Source organism: Artemia sp. Qi Xiang Cuo, chromosome 3 (assembly GCF_049724085.1).
Source record: "Artemia sp. Qi Xiang Cuo chromosome 3, ASM4972408v1, whole genome shotgun sequence".
NCBI classification, from domain to species: Eukaryota; Metazoa; Arthropoda; class Branchiopoda; order Anostraca; family Artemiidae; genus Artemia; species Artemia sp. Qi Xiang Cuo.
Window position 1 is genome coordinate 4,885,864 of NC_142796.1, and position 24,620 is coordinate 4,910,483.

At 34.8% G+C, this 24,620-nt stretch overlaps 1 protein-coding gene across 2 annotated transcripts in view; it reads left to right on the forward strand.

The window, feature by feature from the left end:
• Positions 1–24,620, forward strand: part of LOC148953681 (annexin A13-like) — a 150,859-nt gene that overhangs the window by 101,722 nt on the left and 24,517 nt on the right. For both annotated transcript variants that reach the window (XM_089086780.1, XM_089086781.1), the window contains exons 3-6: positions 4,000–4,191; positions 8,617–8,857; positions 21,438–21,517; positions 22,936–23,008. In XM_089086780.1, the coding sequence (XP_088942906.1) occupies positions 4,000–4,191; positions 8,617–8,857; positions 21,438–21,517; positions 22,936–23,008 (586 nt within the window). The remainder of the gene's footprint in view (positions 1–3,999; positions 4,192–8,616; positions 8,858–21,437; positions 21,518–22,935; positions 23,009–24,620) is intronic.

The following is a 24,620-nucleotide window of genomic DNA, read 5'->3' on the forward strand; positions in this document are numbered from 1 at the left end:
AAACTCTAGTTTTTGATCTTAGCGTTATCAATCTTTTAGGATGTATGGCATGGTTGGGATCTCTCACTTGATGAGGAGGTCCTTCTTTGTACTACTACAACCTTCGAAGGTAGTGATGATGTGCTAGAAGTACATTATACGGAAGATGGTCTGTCGTATACGTCAGAAGATCTGGTACGGCGGGGTCCTTCAGGTCGTCTTTGCATAGAGGATGACGAGCGGTTGGCTCCTAGTTTGCCTACAATAGGAGTACGTGGCAATTTATTTGAATGCAGGCCCACCCCATTGATTGATATATCAATGAATGATGAAGATGGGGTTCAATTACTTAAACCGAAGGTTGAATGTATACCATCCCCTCTGTGTAATATAGCAATGCTGGAAGATAGTGATAGCGTTGTAGAAATAATTGAACCTGAAATTATATATTTAAAAACTGTTATAAATATCGATATTTCAAGAGAATAAAGATTAGAAAGAATGAATTATTTTTTTTTATCTTTGATAGAAAACTTGGTTGTGGTCTGATAATACTCTATGGGGTGATTTAATCAAACTGAATTATTCATGTACAGAAGTTTCTGCTGGTATCCGCACTCTATATATATCTAGTATATGAAAATTAAAATGGTACAAACAAATTTATTGTATGATTACAATATAAAACACATTATACATATTAATTATTAGATTTAAAGGTAAATCATATATGAGAACACTTCCACCATGGTTTCCGTTGTTTAAAATCCTTTTCGTAGAATGACCTCTTATGTTGTCTCTTAAAGGTCCACTTTTTCTCTTCTCTTAGAGCATAATCATCATAATAATCCGAGTTATATCTTGCACTATATACATTTTTCTTTGAGTTTTCACTTCTGTCTTTTACACTATAGAGAAAGCCCTCTTTTACCAGTCTCTTCTTTTGATCTTCCTTTTCTATCATATCAATCCTTATTTTATCTGAGCTTACTTGCAATCGGTATAAATTTCTCTCCATGTTACATATAATTTTTCTTCTCCTTTCCTCCAGATTCTTCTCATCTGTCTCTGCCTATTTGCTGTCTACACATTCAGTAGGTTCATGAGAATGTTTAAAATCGTGAAAAATTCCTTTATAAACAGAACAGTGGCAATTAAAGGATATTTCTAACTCAACTTGTTCACTCATGTTATTACACTGCTAACTAAAAACTTAGTGAATTCTATTCACAGATTGATAAAACTATAGCAAAAATCCTTTCCTTATATTCGCTAGCCTAACCACTCCCCCTCGATTACGCAAACAAGTTCTCGGAAATCCATTTCCCCTTCGATTACGCAATCAAGTTCTCGGAAATCCATCTCCCCTTCGATTACGCAATCAAGTTCTCGGAAATTCACTTCCCCTCGAGTCCTAGATCAATAACATTGTTCCCGTTAGAATTCAATGCACATGTGCAACCTTTGTCCCGGAGTTATTACACCTAGAAACAAGAAATAAATCGACCTTGAAAATTAGGTCATTGACACACTTTGATTACGCAATCATTTTCTCAGAAATCCATCTCCCCTAGGGACTGAATGCCAAACAACAAAGAAGCCATGTTTGTTTCTTAATTTCCCCTTTCGTGAATCAATAATTCCACCACCGATTATGTAAATCACCCTCATGTCATTACACGTGGCCAAACAACAACATTGACTATGACATTTGCCTTGAGCAACAACAACAAATACTATTTCTGGATCATAACATCTGCCTCGAACAACAACAGGAAGGAAGTGTCATTAACTTTGCCCGGAAACGATTTGGTTAATGACTCAATAATCCATGAAAGTGACAAAATTCCTGTTTTTCAAATTCTCACTGACAAAATCCATAAAACATACAAGAAAACAGACATAAATGTGACAAAGTTCCTGTTTTTTCAAATTCTCACTGACAAAAACCATAAAAACATCCAAAAATGTGAGAAAGTTCCTGTTGTTCTAATTCTCACTGACAAAAACCATAAAACATCCAAGAAAACAGACATAAATGTGACAAAGTTCCTGTTTTTTTCAAATTCTCACTGACAAAAACCATAAAACATCCAAGAAAACAGACATAAATGTGACAAAGTTCCTGTTTTTTCAAATTCTCACTGACAAAATCCATAAAACATCCAAGAAAATAGACATAAATGTGACAAAGTTCCTGTTTTTTCAATTTCTCACTGACAAAAACCATAAAAACATCAATAAATGTGACAAAGTTCCTGTTTTTCAAATTCTCACTGACAAAAACCATAAAAACATGCATAAATTATTTAAAAAAGTTATAGGTGGCAGCAGGGGTGGGTGATCGGAGTCAATAAGGCATCTCTACTTATCTAAAAATTTTGATTGGATGTGTTTAGGGGAATGATGGGCGTGGGGGGTTAGTTGCCCTCCAATGACTTTTGACTATTAAAAAGGGCACTAGCCACTCCAATTTCCAGTCGAATGAGCCCTTTTCGACTAATCGTAAAATAAGGCCTATATTCCAACCTTCCTTATGAGAACAAAAGAAAAAAGAGGGAATTTTCCCAAATCAAGTGAAAATGACAGTGAAAACTGAAAAATGAGCCATATATTATCATAAAGGCAAAGATATACTAAAGAGAACTGACATGTTTCTTTGGATGCTTGAATTACGCAGGCTTATCTCAGTTTTGACAAGATTTTTGCAGAAACTAAATTTCAGCCGGGAAGCAAAATTAAGTTTGGGGGTAAACTTGGGTCTAGAGGGGGCAGTTGCCCCTCCCCCTGCTCCTTAGCAAATTACGCCCCTGATGTGGTCTAAGAAGCTATTTTATTTTATTTTAACAAGCTTTTGTATAACGATATATTGCTAAAAAGTAATAGTAAGTAAATGGTTACAACGTCAAATTGACTTTGTGATGAAGCTTTGTGTATTTCAACGAACATTGTCTTTATACTTCTTTTTATCAATTCAAGGATTATTGTACTCATTTTTGTTATTATACTTTATACTTATTTATCATATGTGTTTCTTATTATGTTGAACGCCATTATTTATTCCTTAGATGTTATCTAATTAAGCGGTGAGATTCAGATTATTGTGCTATTCACTATCTTATCAAACAGTTCGTGGTAACGAACTGTAAGTAAGGATCGACCTGGATCAATAGTGACTGAAACTCTAAAAAATGGAATTTTTATATCAATAGATACATCAAAAGAATCAGATTTTTATGTTGATTCCAAACATTTAACTTTTATCAAGTTTAGTAGTACCTATCAAAAGTTACGAGCCTGAGACAATTTGCCTTATTTTCGAAAAAAGAGAGAAACACCCCCTAAAATTCATAGAATCTTAATCAAAATCGCACCGTCAAATTCATCGTATCAGAGAACCCTAATGTAGAGGTTTTTAGCTTCTATCTACAATAATGCGGAATTTTCTATTTTTTGTCAGAAGAAAGATCACGGATTCGTGTTTATTTGCTTTTTTATTTGTTTTTTTTTCTAAGGGGTAATTGTATGGACCCAGTGGTCCTAGAACATCGCGAGAGGAGGAATTTTTCATGGGGGGAAGGAAATTTCCATGAAAGTGGCGCCGGAATCCCCAGCATTATTTAAAAAAAAATGATCAGAAATTAAGTTAAAAAAAAACATTTTTTTTTAATTGAATGTAACGAGCAGCATTAAAACTTAAACCGAACAGAAATTATTCCGTATATAAAAGGGACTGTCCCTACCTTAACGCCCCGCTCTTTACGCTTAAGTTTGACTCTTTCTCACAACTCTACTTTTTAAAACAATAAAAACTTTAGCGTAAAGAGTGGGGCATTGAGGAGGGACGTCCCCTTTCATATAAGGAATAATTTATGTTTGTTTTAAGTTTAAATGTTGCTCCTTGTTTTCAGTTTAAAAAAACTTGTTTTTTTTTAAATTTAATATTAGTAGAAACTAAAAGCTAACATGCCTGCTTTACCTGGTTCTTGTCTAATGCGCTCCTATATACTTTTATTGCAGAGAAATGAAACTCTTAGCCCTACACTACTTCCCGCTATACCCTTTGACCCAGACGAAGACTGTCAAACGCTTAAGAGCTTTTCGAAGGGCATTTTTGGAACAGATGAGAAAGCTGTCATTGGTGTCATGGGGAAGAGAACTTGGAAGCAACGATTAGATGTATGTGAAGCGTATCAAAATAGATATGGAAAGGTAAATATATATTCAGCTTCATGTTAACTGTCTACTAAATTACTGTGAGGATTTTTGGAGATTGAGGGAAGGTCTGGAAGGCAAGGCTTCCTGCCTGAGATATGGAAACTTGGACTTGCAATAGGGCCAAGTATTCTCTACTTCACCCTGCATCTGGGATTCAGATATTTGTGGGGATTTGTTTAGCCGTAAGTTCCACAGCTTCATGGTGGCTGAACTTCCAGAGTCATATCACTGGCTTCTACCCCAAGGCAAAGGATTGGTAATGCCAGGACTTCAACCCCTGCCCCAAAGGCCATAGAAATATGTCCTCTGAGATGTAGGGAGAAATATTGTGATTTAGACATTTTTTCTCTGGTGTAAGCAGCTTTCTCATTTAAAGCCTCAGTTTCAATGGTTGGGAAGATATGTGAATTCGTGAGATGATAAGGGATACACGAGGTTTAGATCTATTCGTTTCAAAGTAGCAGTAACAAACTTCATGGTGTTAATTAGAGTGTATTTTACTTTTTATTTTTGTATTTATGGTTTTTCCTGAAAATGGCTTTTAAATAAAATGATTTTTTAATACAGATTGCGATTATTCTTGAACTGCAAAGGCATAACAAAAAGTGCTACCAACATAGAGAAATAGTGGGACTACTTGTTAAAAATCATGAGACTTAAAACTTTTTTTCTCTGGCATGAAATTTAGGCGAGGAGAGCTAGTCAGGTTTTACAGAGGCAGGGCTATTAGTCTATAGCTGTACGTTATAGATTGAATAAGAATATATAGAGTAACCTAATCCTACTTAATGCTTAATTTGGATTTAGGAAAGGGATGGAGACGGCAGAAATAACTTAACGATACGAGCGACCTTATTCTGCATCTTTTGAAGTGGAATAAGATTAGACTAAAGATTATTAAGTAAACCAATCCTGTATGATCAAAATGAGGTTGTGCTGAAGCAAAATAAAGTGACGTTAGTGCGTAGTAAGGAGTTAGATTTTTCAACCGGTTCATAATACCAATGTCACGTGATACCTTAGCACGAACGACATTGATGTGATCCTTCCATGAAAGATTCTTGTCGATAACTACACAAATGTAACGAATACTTCTTACTCTTTCAACGGACGATAAACAGTCTTCTAGATTAACCCAAATGTTAGTTTGTTCTGGAAACCTGCTCCTAACTCTACAATAAATAATAATTTTTTTTCGCAAACCCAGATCATTAATAAGAAAGAAAATGAAACATAGATCATTAATATGAAGAAGAAAGAAAAGATGGCCTGTAATTGAACCCTGAGGGACACCAACCAATAACGATATGGGAAGGAAAGAAGAAGCAGACTTATTAATTTAAGTAGCATAAACACGGAAACAAAATAAATAGGATTCGTGAAACAAGATATTCGGGATTTATTACGGATGAGAATTGATCACAGTTGGAACATGCTAATGATATATCGGTAAAGCTACCTATATTCTTGGGCATCCTCAGTAGTGTACAACATTTAGTAACGGGACAAACTATTGAAAAAAAGAGGTAAACATTTAGTAACAGGAAAAACAATTTTAAAAAGAGGTTTATTTTGCTATATTTTATCCGTCTGTGTGTCAAAGTTGTTTACTGTGGGCAAGAAACTTTAAAACTTTATAACATGCTCAGAGGCTAGGATTTTCAGTTCCAAAGGGCAGTATCTGTTTTTATCCCCCCCCCAGATCATAGTAAAGATGAAAAAAAATTCAAAAGTAAAGTAAAGACGAAAGTGGGGTTATTGACTTTCTTATTCTTCACCTCCGTTTTTGACTTGTCGTAATGCTTTTTATAGTTATTTTTTTTAGTAAGTATTCTAACCATATATTTCTTTGTTGTTCATTTTCGTTTATCATTATTTCCGACATTTTTCAATGCCCTTTACCTTAGCTGCTGGGATTGGTTTTGTCACATTTGACGGTCTAGGTTGTTCATTTTCACCCTTGAATTTAAATTTCTCAGGTCGTCGTCTTGATCTCGTCTAGTTTGATGGTCCACTTTGCTCATTTTGGGCCATTGTTGTACGCTTTTGTCTTCTAGGTATTTTGAAAATGCTTACAACACCTTCTTTGTTCTTCAATTTCATTTTTATTCGTTCTGATCCTCGCTGTCACATGTATTTTAACTGCTTGCTCCTTTGTTCTTCACTTTGGTTTTTGACTGGTTGTAATTTTCGTTGTTGCTTTTCTTTTAACCGCATTTTTCTTTGTTCTTCCCTTTTGTTTTTGCTCGTTTTAATTGTCGTTTTTGCAAGTATTCTAATCGCAAATTTCTTTCTTTTTAATTTTTGTTTATCATTACTTCAGATATTTTTGAACGCCCTTTGCCCTAGCTGCTTGGATTGGTTTTGTCACATTTGATGGTCTAGGTTGTTCATTTTCACCCATGTGAATTTGCATCTCTCAGGTCGTCCGCTTGATCTTCTTCTTCATCTTGATCTTCAGGTGGTCCTCTTTGATAGTCCTGTTTGTGCATTTTAAGAAACTGTTAATTTCAATTTTTGTCCTCTAGGTATTATGAAACTGCTGAAAATACATTTTCAAAAAGACTCATTACCCTTGGTATTTTATCCTTAGCTATGTTTCTTGTGTTTGGTCGTTTAAAGAGATAAGAATATGTTGAAGGCTACGCGGCAGCCTTCTATATATGAATTTGCATTGTCGCTTGGGTTCTAAACGCCGACAATGTGAATCTCTTTCTCATGTCTAGATATCACCATAGGTTTGATACAACCACCCTCGGAAAATTTAAAATTCTTCCAATAAGTTGTGACCTATTTTGATGGTTTTTGTGGCCAGAAATGTTAATGTGCCAGTTCTACGAAAAAAACCCTATGTAGATGATTTATGGGCCGGGCCCCGGCAGGACTAAGCGGCAAGCTTCTATATATTGATTCTGTTTGTTGTTTGTCATCAAATTGCAAACAATGTGAGCCTCTTCTTGATGTCATGGCGTCACCATAGGTTTGATACAACCACCCTCGGAAAAATTTAAATTCTTCCAATAAGTTGTGGCCTTTTTAAATGCTTTTAGTGGCCTAAAATGTCAATATGCCAGTTCAAAAAAAAAACAACTATGTAACCGATTTCGAAGCCAGACCCCGGCATTCGGCATGTGGTAGACTTGTATATATTGATTCTTGTTGCAAGTAGCAACCTCCAAATGAGTCATCTTTGTTTACTACTCTTTCCACGGGAAAAAGGAGGGCTCCCCAGGGAATAGAACGTTGAAGGGTCACAATGACTTGTAATCAACAGCTGTATAGTTTACGGCATTTTTGTAAGTTTGTAATGGGTTTTGTGTCACATTTTTCTGAAGTCGAAGATTGTGATGGTGTTGTTCTTCTAACGTAATGTTTCTTTATTCTTCACTTTCATTTTGACTCGTTCTGATTTTGGCTGTCGCTTGTCTTCTAACAGCAAAATTCCTTGCTCTTCACTTTATTTTTGCCACTTTCAGATACCCCCTTTCTTGCTGTCGCTTGTGATTCTCGCTGTGGCTTATCTTCTAAGTGCATATTTCTTTGTACTCGCTGTAGCATACCTTTTAGCCGCATATTTCTTTTTTCTTCACTTTAATTTCTAATTCGATCTACTCATTGTTGTAGCATGTATTGTAACCGTAATATTTTTTTTATTCTTCAATTTTCACTTGATTTAATTTTTGCTGCTTCTTATCTACGAACAGGATGCTTCTTTGTTCTTCACTTTCATTTTTGACTCGTTGTCGCTGACGCAAATGTTTGACTGTATATCTTTGTTTTTCATGTAATTTATTCTTTTGAACTGTACTAATAAATATGGTATCAATCATATGTTTTTTCTTGTCAATCCCGCGCTTCTTGTGTAATTTTGCCTGCATCATAAACAATAAAAACGATAAAATCACTACTGAGGCAACTGTATGCTTTTTGAATGTGTGCAAATGTATGACATATGTATGCTTTTCGAATGTATCCATAAATATGACGTCACTCACATGATTCTTTTTTCTAAAATTAAGGCTCTTAATGAATTTTCTCAAACTTCTAATCCATATAGATCGTTTTTTTAGGCCAGAAAGTCCCAGGAAAATCCAGGATATTTGTTTGTGTGTAAATGTGTTTACGAGTATATAGCCACCATTATGCGTAAAATAAATGTTTTCTTATTTGGAGTTTCACGAAAAAGTTGTCTTGATTGTTGGCTCGGGCTCTCCTGATAAGACCATAGTTGTACCTCGCCTATGATCTTCACAAGGCTATTCATCAAACAGTTCGGGTTAACCAACTGTATAGTAAGAGCAACTTGTCTCAATAGTAACCGAAACTCTAAAAAACGGAATTTTAATTTTCATCACACAGAAACAAGGTTGCGAGTATATATCATCCATTATGCGTTAAATATATCTTTTCTTATTTTAGAGTTTCACGAAAAAGTTGTCTCCGTTGTTGGCTCGGGCTCTTTTGATGCGACCACAATTGTACCTCGCCTATGATCTTCACGAGGCCATTAATCACACAGAAACAAGGTCAAGTTCGAACTCTGACGGTTCAACCTATTCTGAAACAGTTCATAGGCCTTTGCATAGAAATATTATTGAGATAATTTGCTCCAGAAGCCCAGGGGAACTGAAAGATTTAAAGATTAGATACGAGAATGAATGTAAGTAATAATTGTGTATTTGACTCTATTCTGGTTTGAAACTAGTTCTATCTAAGTTTGAGTGTTAATTAAGCACTGTCTTCATTAGCCTATAGTTTTTTTCGGCGAATTCGGCTGAGCTGAAAGTCTTTCCCGTTCGAAGCATGTGGTGGCACAGATGAATGAGCTCTGCTTGGCAATATTGGCCCCAGGATCCTATCATAGTTTGAGCTGTAGAGCCTGGAAAAGAATGGAGATTGTGCAATAGCGTTTCTGGATAATCAAGCAAGAAGAACAAGAAATTTTTTTTTAAATTTAATTAATTTTTTCCGAAATTTCTTTTTTCAATCTGACTCCATCTTTAGCTGTTTCGTGGTATTTTTGAGATTCCAATAAATAAACTTTTGGCCAGAGTGGCCAGAAAAATTAAAAAAGAACGGGTGATTTTACCAGGCGACTTTATTCTGGTGAATAGAATTAACCAACAATGAAGATGATTAAAAGAGAGTTTGGATGATGAAAATGAAATTTTAATGCCTGCATTTATGGGATATGGAAATTTCAGTGGGAAATTTTAAAGGTGTTTTTAAAATGTCTATATTAATCCTTTGAATTCATAACTAGGTTAATTTTTTTAGTTGATTGAAGTCAATCAATTTTTCTTATTAAGTCAGTGATTAGCCTTGAAGCTGCTTGGAAAAATAAATTATTGGAAATAAATAAATAAATTATCAAGTGCTGGGAGTTAAAATAGGCACAAAGTATTAAAACCTAAATTTTTGGCGCAAAAAAGAAAACAAAAGGCAGACAGCGAGTCAAAACTTCCAAGTGCCGTGTAATAGAAATAAATGAATTAATATGATTAAAACGCCTCATAATAAACAGGCGCGCATCATTGGTTAATGCATATACAAAATCAATTTAATTAGTTAAAAAGTTAGTTGATTCGGGTTTATTAGTTATTTTGTGAGCTGATCAATATTTCCGATGTATTCGCAGGAAAACTGTTTAAGCGAGAAACGGCGTTTAAGTTGCTTATAATGTGTTATACACTGCCTATAATGTATAAACGCCTCTTATGTATGTAATCCTAAATATCTCAGGGAAATAGGAACTTCCTAGCAGGTTGTAAAGACGGAAATCTCCCTCAAAATATTGCCCCCCCCCCGTCCCAAGATTACCAAAATAATTTTGAAACTGATTTACTGCCACGTCACGATTCCTCTTGATTTACTGGGAATGTGACGTCATGGTAGGGTAAACATTAATGGCTACCGAAACCAAATTGAAATTAGCCTGAATTTGTGGGGGCATGACTATTTAGACGGGGGAGGGGTGAATTTGATCATTTAATAACTAATTTTTATTAATAAAGAGATCGTACAATGTAATGCTTTAAAAAAATATGAGCATCACGAGCAATAAATTGAATTAGTATGTTGAGCAACAGGAAAACTAAGGAAGGAACATCTGCTCAAAAATAGGAAGAAGAAGATGAAAATAAGTGGAAATTTGCTCAAAACTAGGAAGAAAAAGATGAAAAGGAGGGAGAGTAGTAATAGCAAAAGCGTAAACAAATGCATATATTCGTAAAAACTAATTAATGAGTAAAATAACATAAACATTGATAAATTGTCGATTGAAATAGTTATTAGTCGCTAAGCTGTTTGGAAAACAAATTATTGCTCTAATGATGGGAACATTTAAAATAGATTAATTACGGCTAAGGTTTCTTAATAAGACAGCAAAAAAATAATCTAAAAATATAATAAGAGTAAAAATATTTTGGTTTCGTAGTATCCGGAAACCCTTATCAGTAAAAAAAAAAAAAAAAAAAAAAAAAAAAAAAAAAAAAACTAGCTTAAGCAAAACGCATAAAGAAAAACACAACAAACGCCAATAAATAAAAATAAAAACAAAAGGAAAAAAAAATACTTATATTTGAACAAAATTCGGTATGGTAAAGAACCAAAGCACAAATAATTAAGCAATAACAACTTGCTTACCACTGACAGAGGACATCAGAGCCATTCCGAGCCCATTTCAGAAGAGATCCGTCTTTGAAGGAAAATTGTGAGAAGTGCGTACTAAGGCATAGGAATTCGGAGGTTTGACCGCTGAAACTTCTTAATTTACCTTAAAAAGAAAATCTTTTAGAACCTACTCCTTCGCTCTCCAAATAGTTTTAAATACTTTTTATATTTGTTACAGGGGTGCAAAGTCCTGAATTTCAGTTGGGTATGATTATTTTAAATGTACATCTGAAAGTAAGATTTACTAAGGTTTACAAGGTGTAATAAGATAAGAATGAGGTGTATAGGTATTTGAAGGATGGAGTGCTAAAAACTTATCGATCCATCTTAAAAAGAAAATCTACAAAACCCGTTCCCTGGCCTGACTGGTTTTATCCCATGTAAATATTTTTAAAGAATAATTTAAAATAAATTTTTAAAATAGACTTTTTCATGAAGTAAAGCAAAAGCAAAATTAAAAGAATCAAAGAAAAAGTTTTCCATCTTAAAAAGAAAATCCTTAAAACCCGTTCCATCGATCCCCAATAGTTTAAAATGTATTTAACATTTATCATGGGCATACCAAGTCTTGAACGTCAGTTGGGTATGATCATTGTAAATTTATGTATGAAAATAAGGTATACTAAGGTGTAATAAGGTGTGCTAAGGTGCGTAGAAATTTGGTTGCTTGAGCACTAAAAACTTATCGATCCATCTTAAAAATAAAATCTTTAAAACTGGTCCCTCGCATCCCAAATAGTTTTAAATAAACTTTACGTATATTAATGGTGTACCAAGTCCAGAACTTTAGTTGGGTATAATGATTGTAAATGCACATTTGAAAATAAGATTTAACAAGGTGAAAATGAGGTGAATAGAAATTTGGAGGTTTGAGCACTAAAAACATGTCGGTCTACCTTAAAAAGAAATTTTTTATAACACATTCACTCGCTCTGCAAGTAGTTTTGAATATGTTTTACTTTTATCATAGGTGTACTAAGTCCAGAACTTTAGTTGGGTTGATGATTGTAAATGCGCATCTGAAAATAAGCATCTCATTTGTTTTTACCTTATTTTGTTTCTTCCAAAAGTTTTCATGGGATTGGTCTATGCACCTGTCCCTATGCACTCCTTTGGAAAGGAATTTAGCTTGGAAGATATCTTGAACCTATCTGGAAGATATCTTGAACCCATCTGAAAGATATCTTGAACCCATCTGGAAGATATCTTGAACCCATCTGGAAGATATCTTGAACCCATCTGGAAGATATCTTGAGCCCATGTGGACGATATCTTGAACCCATCTGGAAGATATCTTGAACCCATCTGGAAGATATCTTGAACCCATCTGGAAGATATCTTGAACCCATCTGGAAGATATCTTGAACCTACCTTGGAAGGAAGGAAGGCTAGATTAATGTGTCCATATACTTGACTCGTGGTTCTCTAAATTTCTTCTAGTACATGTAGCTCTCTTAACTCTCCCTTATGTTGAAATCACCCTTATGTTTAATGAAGATAAATACTCTAAAATAACATAAAATGATCTTTGAATGAAAATTAATTTGTCAGAAGCTAATTTGACTAAATCCACAGCCTAAATTTAATTGATCCAAATGCTATCTGCATCGATCTTCATACTTTGCATGGAATTGCACTCTTGAATATACAAAAATTTGAAATGTTAGGACACTAGAAGGCTAATTAGCAAAAGAGTGTTGACCAATTTTTTTCCCTTCTGTCCAGTTGGGTAGACTCTTATGCTGCTGAGTTGAATAAATTAAAAAGACCTGCTGAAGCCCTCATCGTGCATATCCTATATTTGTTTAGAACAGATTGATACAAAAAATACATTTAAAAAAAATAGCTATTGAAGTATTATATTGCAATTTCGAATTTTTAAATTATCTTATTTTGTAGACTTATTTTATGCCATAGCCTATCTTATTTTGTAGTCTTATGTAGGGTTCTTAGATAAACGAAAAAAAAAATCTTTCAAGGTCACAAAGCCTTAAAAGTCATAAAAGGAAAATTTTTGCATAAAAAGCTAGCTATTAAAGTATTTTTATTTTTGTATTTTATTAAAGTATTGATTATCTTTTGTTAAGTACTTAGATAAATTTTAAAAAAATTTAAGGTCTCTTCAAGGTCACGAAATCTTAAAAGTCATAAAAAGGACAAAGTTCTCGTATAAAAATCTAGCTATAAAAGGTATTTTATTGCAATTTTAAAGTTTAGACCATCTTTTTCTATGCCATTGTGTATCTTCTGTTAGGTTCTTAGATATTTTAGAAAAAAATCTCTTCAAGGTCGTGAAGCCTTAAAAGTCATAAAAGAACACAGTTTTTGTATAGAGTGCTAGCTAATAAAGTGTTTTTTGCAATTATGAAGTTTTAATTCCCCTTTTTTTATGCCATGGAGTATCTTTTGTTAGGCTCTTCGATAAATTAGAAAAAAATTCAAGGTCTCTTTAATATCACGACACTAGTTTTTGTATAAAAAGCTAGCTATTAAAGTATTTTATTACAATTTTTGAAGGATTTTTCCTATATGCAATATATGTTAACAAAGAAAAGAGACTGAATCTTACAAAGTAAAGATTTACAGAAGAAATGTTTCTAAGATTAGAACGTTAGAAACGTTCTTCTAATGTTTATTAAAATTCTTAATTAGAACATTTTTTATTCTCATACTTTTTTTATAAAGGAGATAGAGCAAGCTTTGGGTAAAGGCCTTGTAAAGAATGACATTGAAGTGCGGACTGAGGTTAAGTTTGAAAGTTTGAGTTTTGGGGAAAAACTGATTGTTTAAGTTTCATATAAGCCTCCCAGTTCCAGTCGGGTGGATCTTTCGCGTCTTTTGGAGAAGCTGATGCACGGGTTAACTTGTGCAAGACTCATTTTGCTTTATACGGGCTATTTGAATTTTATTTTATCTTCAGTCTCTCACACACATGGTCATGTAAAGTAACTGAAGCAAATTTTATATATTTTTTTTTTAACATCCCCAGTAATGTCATACAATATACATAGGATTCCTCCGTTTTTTTTATCTTTGTCCCCATCCAATTGTCCTGTGCTTCCATTTTTCTTTTCCCTTTTCTTCTTTCTTTTTCTCTCTTTTCCCTTTTTTCTCTCCTTTTCTCGTATATATCTCTTTAGTCGGACAAAGGTCGCTTGGAATTTATAGATGGAAAGAACATATAAGTCAAACAAGAAGTAAACATTTTTCTACAGGTTGTTTCGGTTGTTTTAATACCGTATAAACAGTTGCAGAATACACCATTGTATTTCATTTTCGGCAAACTCGTAACCTTGTTAAAATATCGCTCTGCATTAGCCTGGGCTATTTTTCCCAACTCAAAAATGAAGTGTAGGGGGAAGGCCCGTACTTGGGACACCTCCATACTTGGGACAGGCTTAACATACAGTGAAGCCATCTAGCCAAAAAATCCCCAAATAATTGTAGGGAAGTATCTCTCTATCAGATGGCATCTGAAGAAGTTTGAATTTGACAGTATCCATTTTGTTCAAAAATTCAAAGGATCAAAAATTTCAGGTTAGACTTCAAAAATTTTTCGTGGAGTTCTATGAACTGTCTTGGGAAATGTTAGGTTTACAGTAATCATTTACTGGCTCTGGTTTGTCAATTAGTATCTTTATGAACTAGAATCAGTGTTTTTTATGTGCTTTTGTCATAATTGTTGAAAAAAATTACATGATTGCAGTAAGATATAAGGTTCTGTACTTGGGACTGTCCCAAGTATTGATACTTGGGATATGTCCTATGCATGGGCGTAGGCATGGAGGGGACATTGCCCCCTCCCCCTCTTTTATTCTGGACGTCCTGAAAAATTTGGCATTATGTATTTTCTCTCTCTCTCTCCTCTCTCTCTCTCTCTCTCTCCCTCACTCTATCTCTCTCTCTCTCTCTCTCTCTCTCTCTCTCTCTCTCTCTCTCTCTCTCTCTCTCTCTCTCTCTCTCTCTCTCTCTCTCTCTCTCTCGCTCCCTTATGGCAGCTTAGGGCTCCCATCACTGAAGTTGTCAAATATAAAATGAGTAGATGAGATGTGGTAACTATTAATTGCGTTTCCAAATCATCCCTTCAGAAGCATCATAGTCAGTTCTTAAAGAGCATCAAAAAACATCCATGTGACATGCGAGATGCAACAATCCATAGTGTTTCCAAAACATCCCTTCAGTGGTATCATAGTTAGTACTTAAAGAGCATCAAAAAAGATCCAAGTGCTATGTTCAAATACAAGTCAAAAATTCAGCATAACATAGTTTTTTCTGCTAACCAGGAAAACAAACTCCAAATTTACTTAATAGAAGCTTCTAAACTTGATTATGGTCTTGGCATATCAGAGGTTCGAGAGCTATCCTATGAATATGCAAAAAGAAATGGATTTTCATATCCTTCGAGTTGGGTTTACAAGAAAAAATCAGGCAAGAAATGGTATTATGGCTTCATGTCACGAAATCCAAGCCTTTCACTAAGAACGCCTGAAGCAACTAGCCTATCTAGGGCAACCAGTTTCAATTGCTACAATGTTGGAATCATCTTTTCCAAGCTTCGTGATGTCATGACCAGGTATGCTTTCCCTCCTCAAAGTATATGGAACATGGATGAGAGTGGCTTAACTACCATGCAAAAGCCTCATAAGGTTGTTGCTGAGACATGAGTCCATCAAGTCGGAATGGTGACTTCTGCTAAGAGGGGCCAGACCACGACCATTCTTGCTTGTGTTTCAGGAGCTGGCAACTCAATTCCACCGATACTTGTCTTCCCGAGGAAAAAGACAACACCAAGGATTACTCTAGGGGCTCCGCCTGGTACTGCTGCATGTGTTAGCAACAGTGGCTGGACTTCGGCTTCTGTATTCAACGAGCTTCTGCTTCACTTCATCACCACTGTCCAGCCAAGACAAGCCACAGTTAATTATTAAGGATAATCATGAGTCCTATTTATCAGTTGAAGCTATCCATGCATCCAAAGATAATCATGTAATCCTTTTGATCTTGCCTCCACACATGTTGCACAAACTGCAACCACTTGATCTTGGAGTGTTCCACTCTCTCAAATTCCATTACAACAAAGCGATTCCAAACTGGATGTTGAACAATCCGGATATTCCAGTTTCTCTGTACAAAAATTCCGCAGTTTCTTGGTGTTACTTATCCACTTTCATTTCCCCCAAACAACATCACTGCAGGGTTTCGAGTAACAGGTATTTGCCCATTTAATGATGACTTTTTTGTCGACGACAATTTTTCACCATCAGCTGTCACTGATAGACCACTGAGTAAGCCTGCATCGGAACCCAGAGATGAAGACTTGCTATCCTCAGAATCAGAAGAGGAGGTTGGAGCCCCTCATGATTGACGAATCACCTACACTTCAAACCAGAGTGTTTTGCCTGCCATAATAAGACCACATCCTAAAGCTCGTCCCAGGAAGGCCACAACAAGAGGCCAACAAAAAGGGCTCTGTCGAATATTGACAGATACTCCTGAAAAGAAGAAGATTGAGGAGGAGGCTATGCTTTGACAAACTAGGAAATCTAAGAGAGCTCTTAGAAACCTTCATCAAAAAAGCAAAAAGCCTAGGCAGTCCTTTTTCACTGAAAACAGAAGTAGACTTGATTGAATCGTTCGAACCAGGTGCTCAGGAACGACCTTCAGCCAAGAGAAACCCTCAATTTGGTGCTATGAACACTGAAGACTTTGTCTTGGTACTTGAAAAGGACACCAAAAAAGGAAAGTGCCACAGTGTTGGTGAAACTGTTTCGAAAATGGCAGAGGAAAAAGAAGTGCAGGTTCGGTATTTCAAGAGGATTGCACCATTCTTGAAATTCATCCTCACTGATGCTTCATACTGGTATAGTTCTACCGAAATCGTGATGATTTTGCCAAAGCCTGAGCCTCCCGGACAGACCAAAAAACAGGCTGGACATTTTGTCTTTCCCCTTGATTTGTCACCATTTAACTTTTTATTTAACTTCTTATTTAACAATTATTTACCAGACTTTCGCAAGACAATAGACAAGCTACCTAACTCCTACTTTGGCACCACTTATAAAGTATTCATGAGTGTTTTGGAGAAAGACCCAGGAAGAACTCTTTAAGGGTAATCATTATAACGATTTCGGAATGGTTAATCTTTATATTTATACCCACAAATGCTTTCCTCCAGGTGGTCAATTCGAAAGCAATATTCCTGCTTCAGTTTATACCAGATTCGCTGCAGTTAATAGAAATTTCAAATTTGCAGAAAACGAAAAGGGAAATCCATGACTTTTAAATTTCCCCCAAAAAAATATAAAATAAGACCTGCAATCACAGCCAAAGAAGTTTTGAATATCTCAGGCCTCAATCCTGAAAAACAATTATACAGTGGGCAAAGTTTTGAACAAGTGAACGTAAATAACAGAGTTTTGCATCGAATAAACTTTTTTATTGTCTGTCCCAAGTATGGTTTCCACTTGTCCCATCTATGGTGCCCGGTTCCATACTTGGGACAAAATGGCTAGTTGTCAAAAGAACATATTTTCTTGAAAATAAATTAATTTCGCGACTTGAAAACTTGACAACATCTTCCTTGATTAATGCAGATTATGCTGAGAAATTTTGGTTTCTTCACTGCAAAGTGTCAAGGAGTAAGAAGCAAATAAAAAAATTGTCCCGAGTATGGATGTTTCCCCCTACCGGTTTTCAGATATTTTCTGGTTATCTTTAAGCAAAATTTACTTGAAATCGGTATTAATCGAAGTATCAATATTTATCGGTAGACTGTCAGATATGATTTTTGACATTGAGGTTTTCAATCGGCATTAATCAGAGGATTGATATTTATCAGTCGACTGTGAGATACGGTTTTAATCTTGGTGTCTTCAGTTGACATTTATCGGCATTAATTGGAGTATCTACATTTGTCGGTAAACTATGAGATTTGATTTTTGATCTTGAGCTTTTCAAAAAATTATAAAAGTTAAAGATAAATCGATAAGAAAGCACCAAATCCAACCCGTATTATAGAATACAGAAAGAAAGGTCTAATGCCCTTTCCCAGTAACACCATTCATGATTTCACAGGAAAGTGTTGATTTCTTCCAATGTATGCCGAAAAAAAAACAATCTTTGCCTTAATACTGAAAACTTATCTGAAACTTAAACATGTTTTATTTCTTGACATTCTTGATTCGAGGAAAAATTTTCCGCTTTAATTTGGGAACGTGGTTGTTAGAAGTCCAACAGGTTCAGTTGGATTTGAATGGACTGAAACTTTCGATTGAAAACAAATATTATAATTTATCAAAAGCTTGGAAGAAGTTTATCAAACAGTTCGTGGTAACGAACTATAAGTAAGGAGCGACTATAAGTAAGGAAACTCTAAAAAGCGGAATTTTGATACCAATAGATACATCAGAAGAATTAGATTTTTATGTTGATCTCAAATATATAAGTTTCATCAAGTTTAGTCTTACCCATCAAAAGTTACTCGACTGAGAAAATTTGCCTTATTTTTGAAAAAAGGGGGAAACAACCCCTAAAAGTCATAGAACTTTAATGAAAATCACACCATCAGATTCAGCGTATCAGAGAACCCTACTACAGAGCTTTCAAGCTCCTATCTGCAAAACTGTGGAATTTTGTATTTTTTGCTAGAAGAAAGATCACGGATGCGTGTTTATTTCTTCTTCTTCTTCTTCCAGGGGTGATCCTATCGATCCAGTAGTCCTAGAATATCGTGAGATGGCTCATTCGAGCGGAAATTATAAGTTCTAGTGCCCTTTATTAGTGACCAAAAAATTGGAGGGTAACTTGGCCCTCTCCCACGCTCATTTTTTCTCCGAAGTCACCCAATCAAAATTTTGAGATAACCATTTCGTTCAGCATAGTCGAAAATCTAATTAATATGTCTTTGAGGATGACTTAATCCCCCACTGTTCCTGGGGGAAGGGCTGCAAGTTACAAACTTTGCCCATTGCTTACATATATTATTGGTTATTGGGAAGTATACAGGCATTTTCAGGAGGAATTTGTTTCTAGTGGGGGATCGGGGTCAGAGTAGGGGTTACGGGGGAGGATCTTTCCATGGATGTTAGTTCCTTGGGGGAAGGGGCATTTCTATGAAGGGGCGCCAGATTTCCCAGCATTATTTAAAAAACGAACAGAAATTAAATAAAAAAAACAAGTTTTTTTCAACTGAAAGTAAGAAGCAACATTAAAAGCTAAAACAAACAGAAATTATTACATATATGAGGTGGTTCACCCCCTATTCAATACCTTACTCTTTTCGCTCACGTTTTCTTTATTACTTTCAAAAGAGCTATCTATTCTAATTAACGGCCTTTGTGATTCAGGGGTTTATGATTCGAACAAAATTCGAACTTTATCGTAAAGAGCGAGGTATTGACTAGGGAGCGAACTCCCTAATATACGTAATAAAAACATACGAATATAGAAATTTCATTACGTAAGGTAATTCGTAAGTTACGTCAGAACAAAATTTCGAGAAAGCCAATTAGCCCAGAAAGGAAAATTAATATGGGAATTTCGTTTTAATTATTCATGTACGGTGAGCCAAAATCAAAGCTGCATTAATTCTAAAACGTTCGGAAATTACCTAAAAAAAAACAAGTTTTTTAACTGAATGTAAGGAGCGACATTAAAACTTAAAACTAACAGAAACTATTCTGTATATGAAAGGGGCTGTCCCCTCCTCAACGCCTAGCTCTTTACGCTAAAGTTTGACTTTGTCTCACAACTTTATTTTTTAAAACAATAAAAAATTTAGCGTAAAGAGCGAGGCGTTGAGGAGTGGACAGCTCCTTTCATATACGGAATAATTTCTCTTCGTTTTAAGTTTTAATATCACTCCTTACTTTCAGTTAAAAAAAAAACTAGTTTTTTTTTTAGTTAATTTTAAGAAAGAGCGACCGAAATGAAGTATAAGATATGAACTTCTTCCATTGCGAATAAATACAGACTTTCTCATTTAGCAAGTGAATCACAATTGGTGATCACATTTAAAAATAATTTAAAGATGATGGCTCTTTAAGATTACAGTAGCAGACTTTTATGTTTTGTGGTGATTATTACCCCAATCTCCAACTACTTTTTTTCTCCAGTTAGCCCCCCTTCCTTTCTAATGTCTCCTTTTCTTCTTTCCCTTTTTGGAAGTGTGAATTGGTCTTATTGTTGTTGGTTTATCGTTTCGTGCTAAAGGAAACGAATCAAGTTTTACCTCTCTGTCTTCCTTGTATAAGTTAACATGTATCAAGTATCAATAAATCAAGTATCAACGTATCAACGAATCAAGTTTTACCTCTCTGTCTTCCTTGTATAAGTTAACATGTATCAAGTATCAATAAATCAAGTATCAACGTATCAACGAATCAAGTTTTACCTATCTGTCTCCCTTGTATAAGTTAACATGTATCAAGTTTCAACAAACCAAGTACCAACTTGTCAACGAATCAAGTTTTACCTCTCTGTCTTCCTTGTATAAGTTAACATGTATCAAGTTTCAACAAACCAAGTACCAACTTGTCAACGAATCAAGTTTTACCTCTCTGTCTTCCTTGTATAAGTTAACATGTATCAAGTATCAGTAAATCAAGTATCAACGAATCAAGTTTTACCTCTCTGTCTTCCTTGTATAAGTTAACATGTATCAAGTATCAATAAATCAAGTATCAAGGTATCAACGAATCAAGTTTTACCTCTCTGTCTCCCTTGTATAAGTTAACATGTATCAATTTTCAACAAATCAAGTATCAACTTGTCAACGAATCAAGTTTTACCTCTCTGTCTTCCTTGTATAAGTTAACATGTATCAAGTATCAGCAAATCAAGTATCAACGAATCAACTTTTACTTCTCTGTCTCCCTTGTATAAGTTAACGTGTACAAGTTGTATTATGTTAATTCAATAAACGATTACAAAAGGACCTAAGTGTTATCGAATTAAAATTCTGGGATGATCCATGGACTTAGAACTATTGAAACAATGTTTAAATGACCTGGTAGTTTCAGGATAGTTACTTTTAAATAACCTTATTTATTTTATTTTTAAAATAATTATTTTTATCTGGCGCTGTTTTCCAAAACAGATTGCTATTATCCTATGGATTTTCTCGTTCACCAGGTACATTTTGGGTTATAGGTAAATTTTGGGTACATTAAAAGACATTATTACCCATGACTTAAAATAACCTTTCCCTAGAAGCAAAGTTTACTTGCCACTTTTATTGTCTCGACTCAATTGGGGGGGGGGGGGGTTGTGGCTCTAGATCCACCCGTCCCTAAATTAAAAACACAATTTTGGGTGGGAGGAATCTTCATTGAAAAGAACTTTCCATTGAAGAAATCGAAAAAAAAAATCTCCCCCCCCCTTAAATTTTCGTAAATTGACGCCACTGCTTTTACTAATATTTGTATTTTACATTTTATTTTTAAAATAAATATTATGATCTTATTGCTTTTTCTCATTCCTACTAAATTTGTCAAGTTAGATGACAGTAATTTTTTGCCGCCTATTCAAGTTGGTCAAACTTTGAACTTAAAGGCATATTATCATTTCAGTGAAATCAAACAATGACCTAATAAAAGAAGTAAAAAAGTATACATCGGGGAAGCTGTCAATGCTACTTATTATGTTACTTGTAAGTAATGTTTTATTAAATATTCTTTGAGTGTTCGCATTTTTTTTCATTGGTTGTTAAGACCGTTATTATAAATATTTACTACTACTACTGCTGCTATTATTACTAGCAACTCACTGCAGCACCAAGCCGTCTGAGGCCGACACAGCTAAGAACATAACAAATTTGCTATTATTTTTACGTTTTGATGTATATTGTAGATACCTTGACACACTATAGCCTAGTATTATCTGTAACGCTTATAAAATTGTTTTGTTATTATTGAGGAGAAGATCAATAGGAGAATGGGGGAGGGGTTATTGATTGTGAATGGAGAATTTGTGGGATTTATTGTTCTTAATTGTAGTGGTAATCATGTCTGCTTAATACGTAGTAGGTATTTGGTTTCTATCCTAGCCGAGTAGCTAGCGTGCTAGACCAAAAATCCTTTGTCTGTTCGGGACAAAGGACTCGAACAGGGGTTCGAGTCCTGGTGTTGCTGGTTATTTGGTTTGGAACAGGAATCAGTAGTGTGACTCTGTAACATCAGTCAGGGTCGACCCAGATCTAAATGGGTGCCAGGAGAAATATGGAAGGGGTGCACGGGAAGAGTCAGATGATTTGCCCCTAACCACATGTTGTACTCCCAGTCGAAAGCAGAGAATCAGGAGACCGGTACCTGCGCTATATAGACCATTGGTCAGCATGCAAAATGGATTTTTTAAAAGTTTTTTTTTTATTCCGTGTAGTCGTTGGAATATCCATCTTTTTTTTTGCTTATTCCAGGTAATTCTCTAACTTTTTAGATATGCGCAACCGTACTCTGTTTAATTTTTCAGATTATCATTGTTTGTAGGAATTATTTATTATTATTTGTATTTATTACTTGTTATTTATTTCTTTGTTGGCTATTGTACTTGCTGTTTTGATTGTTTCGTTCCTATTATTCCTTATTATTTATTTTTCTATTACTATGACTATTTGTTCGGATTATTTATTACCGTCCACTTACTATAATAGTGAGGATTAGTTACTCAGATTTCTTATATTAGTCACTTCTTGGATGGGACAATACTGTCGAACGACTGTCACAGACTAATAAATCTAAAAAAGAAGAAGTAATAATTTAAAAATAATTTGAAAACAAGTGATAACAAAAGAAAAGTAGGGGAAAAAGGCTGGGTAAAAAGGTAAGATTAGGTAAAAAAAAAGATAAGTGTTTTAATTTCTGTCCGTTCTAATTCCTGTTTGTTCGAAAGTTGAATAGTTGAGTAACGAATTTTTTTGGAAACGGGAAGAATTTATTATAATCATAAAATATTTGAATGAAGAGTGTAGTCCCCTTTCTCGAGGTCTATGTGCCTAACTCTTTGCATGAACCTATTGCCGATTTTCCTCCTCTCCTTTGTTTTTTTTTTTTTTTTTTTTTTTTTTTGTAGACAGAAACAAGAGATTTCGTCGGAATAAATGAGCAAAAAGTTCAAGTGGATGTTCAAAGACTTGAGCAGTGTGGTAAGTTTTTTTGTTTTGTATTTCCATGTGCTCATAGGCAAGTTTCTTCTGTTTAATTTTTATTGAACCGTTTGAAGAGGATTTTTGAAATAATTCTCTTGGGTACTCACTGTCGAGAGTGGACTTAAGAAGGTTTAAGGAGTTTGATCATCACATAAATAAGCATATATCGTACTAGACACATACGAAACGGGTTGAGCGAAGGCCTTCAGTCGAGTTATGCTGAAATCACATGGTTTTAAAAATGCTTGCCTGTGTTTTGATTTTGTTTTGAAATTGGTCCCTCTCACTTAGATAAATTCCACTTACCGTAAAGACCTATTTCTCTGATATAAATAATTAATTAGTTTGAATATAAGTGATCCACACAATGTATCTACCAATAATGGTAGAATAACAATAAGAAAAAAGCACAAGAGAAAAAGTATATAACCAATGCAAGAATCGGATAAGATCTCTAATGCCGTGTCTCTAATTTTAAAATTCTGTCGAAAACGCATGAATCACCCACAACAAATAAGTCTTATTTTCCAAGACGGGAGATAAAAAGAATTCGATTAAATTTAAATAATTTTCCGGGATCCTTTTTAAGGTACAGTTCTTAATAATAAAGAAAAGGTCTGAAGTATAAAGAACAGAATTATTCACAGAAGGGTGAGTTGTTATTCTTATTAATAGGGAAAAGACCTGAAGAATGAGCAGGGAACAGGGACGAGTTATCATTCTTAATAATATAGAATAGACCTGAAGCAGAATGTACAGACTGATTCACTGAGGGATGAATAGAATTTGACCATAGCATGTCTGTAACACTTTTCCCATTTTGCAACAATCTTTGCGTTGCCAATCTGTTTTTTCCTTCCTTTAAAATTGGTTACAGCCCACTGACGCGAACCTGGGAAAACCTAAAAGAGACATCAAGCTGTCGAATTCAATCTGCAAGTAACATAGTAATATAATTACTTTGCAAGGTCATAAGAGTCACGCCATTTTTGAGGAGAAAACCACACTTGGCTACATTAAGGGAAGGGCCAGTATAAGAATAAGCAGCAGAAGCAGTAAAAACTATTTGGGGGAAATCATTTTGGGACTGGCTACTCAGAAGCAGGAGATGCAGGGCAGCAACTACCCAGAAAAGTAACTACCCAAAATCTCGTCAAAACGCTAGAAATACTAATATTAAAAGGGATAGATAGGTCACCTATTGCATTCACCGCTCTTTTATTAGAATAATAAAAGAGCGGTGAATGTCCTCTTTGTACCTTTGTACCTTTATAATAGTACATTGTGTACATTTTAGTTGAAGAAACGAATTTGAATAGCAAAACATTAAAAGCTTTGCAACAGAAAGTTTAACCCCAGATTAAAGACAAAAGAGAACCTGAATATGGACCACATTATCCACCGCTTTAGAAAGTTCTGGGGTAAAAAATATAATAACCATTTGTCTTTGAATAATTATCACGAACACAAAAGAAGAAGAACATATTAAGAAGCAGGTAGAACCTTATGTGCCTGCTGACAACTGAAGACCAAACTGATTGTCAAATACATTTACACTTTCAGTTAAAAAAAAGGTAGAGGGGTATACTCAAAAACCTTGCTAAATTTG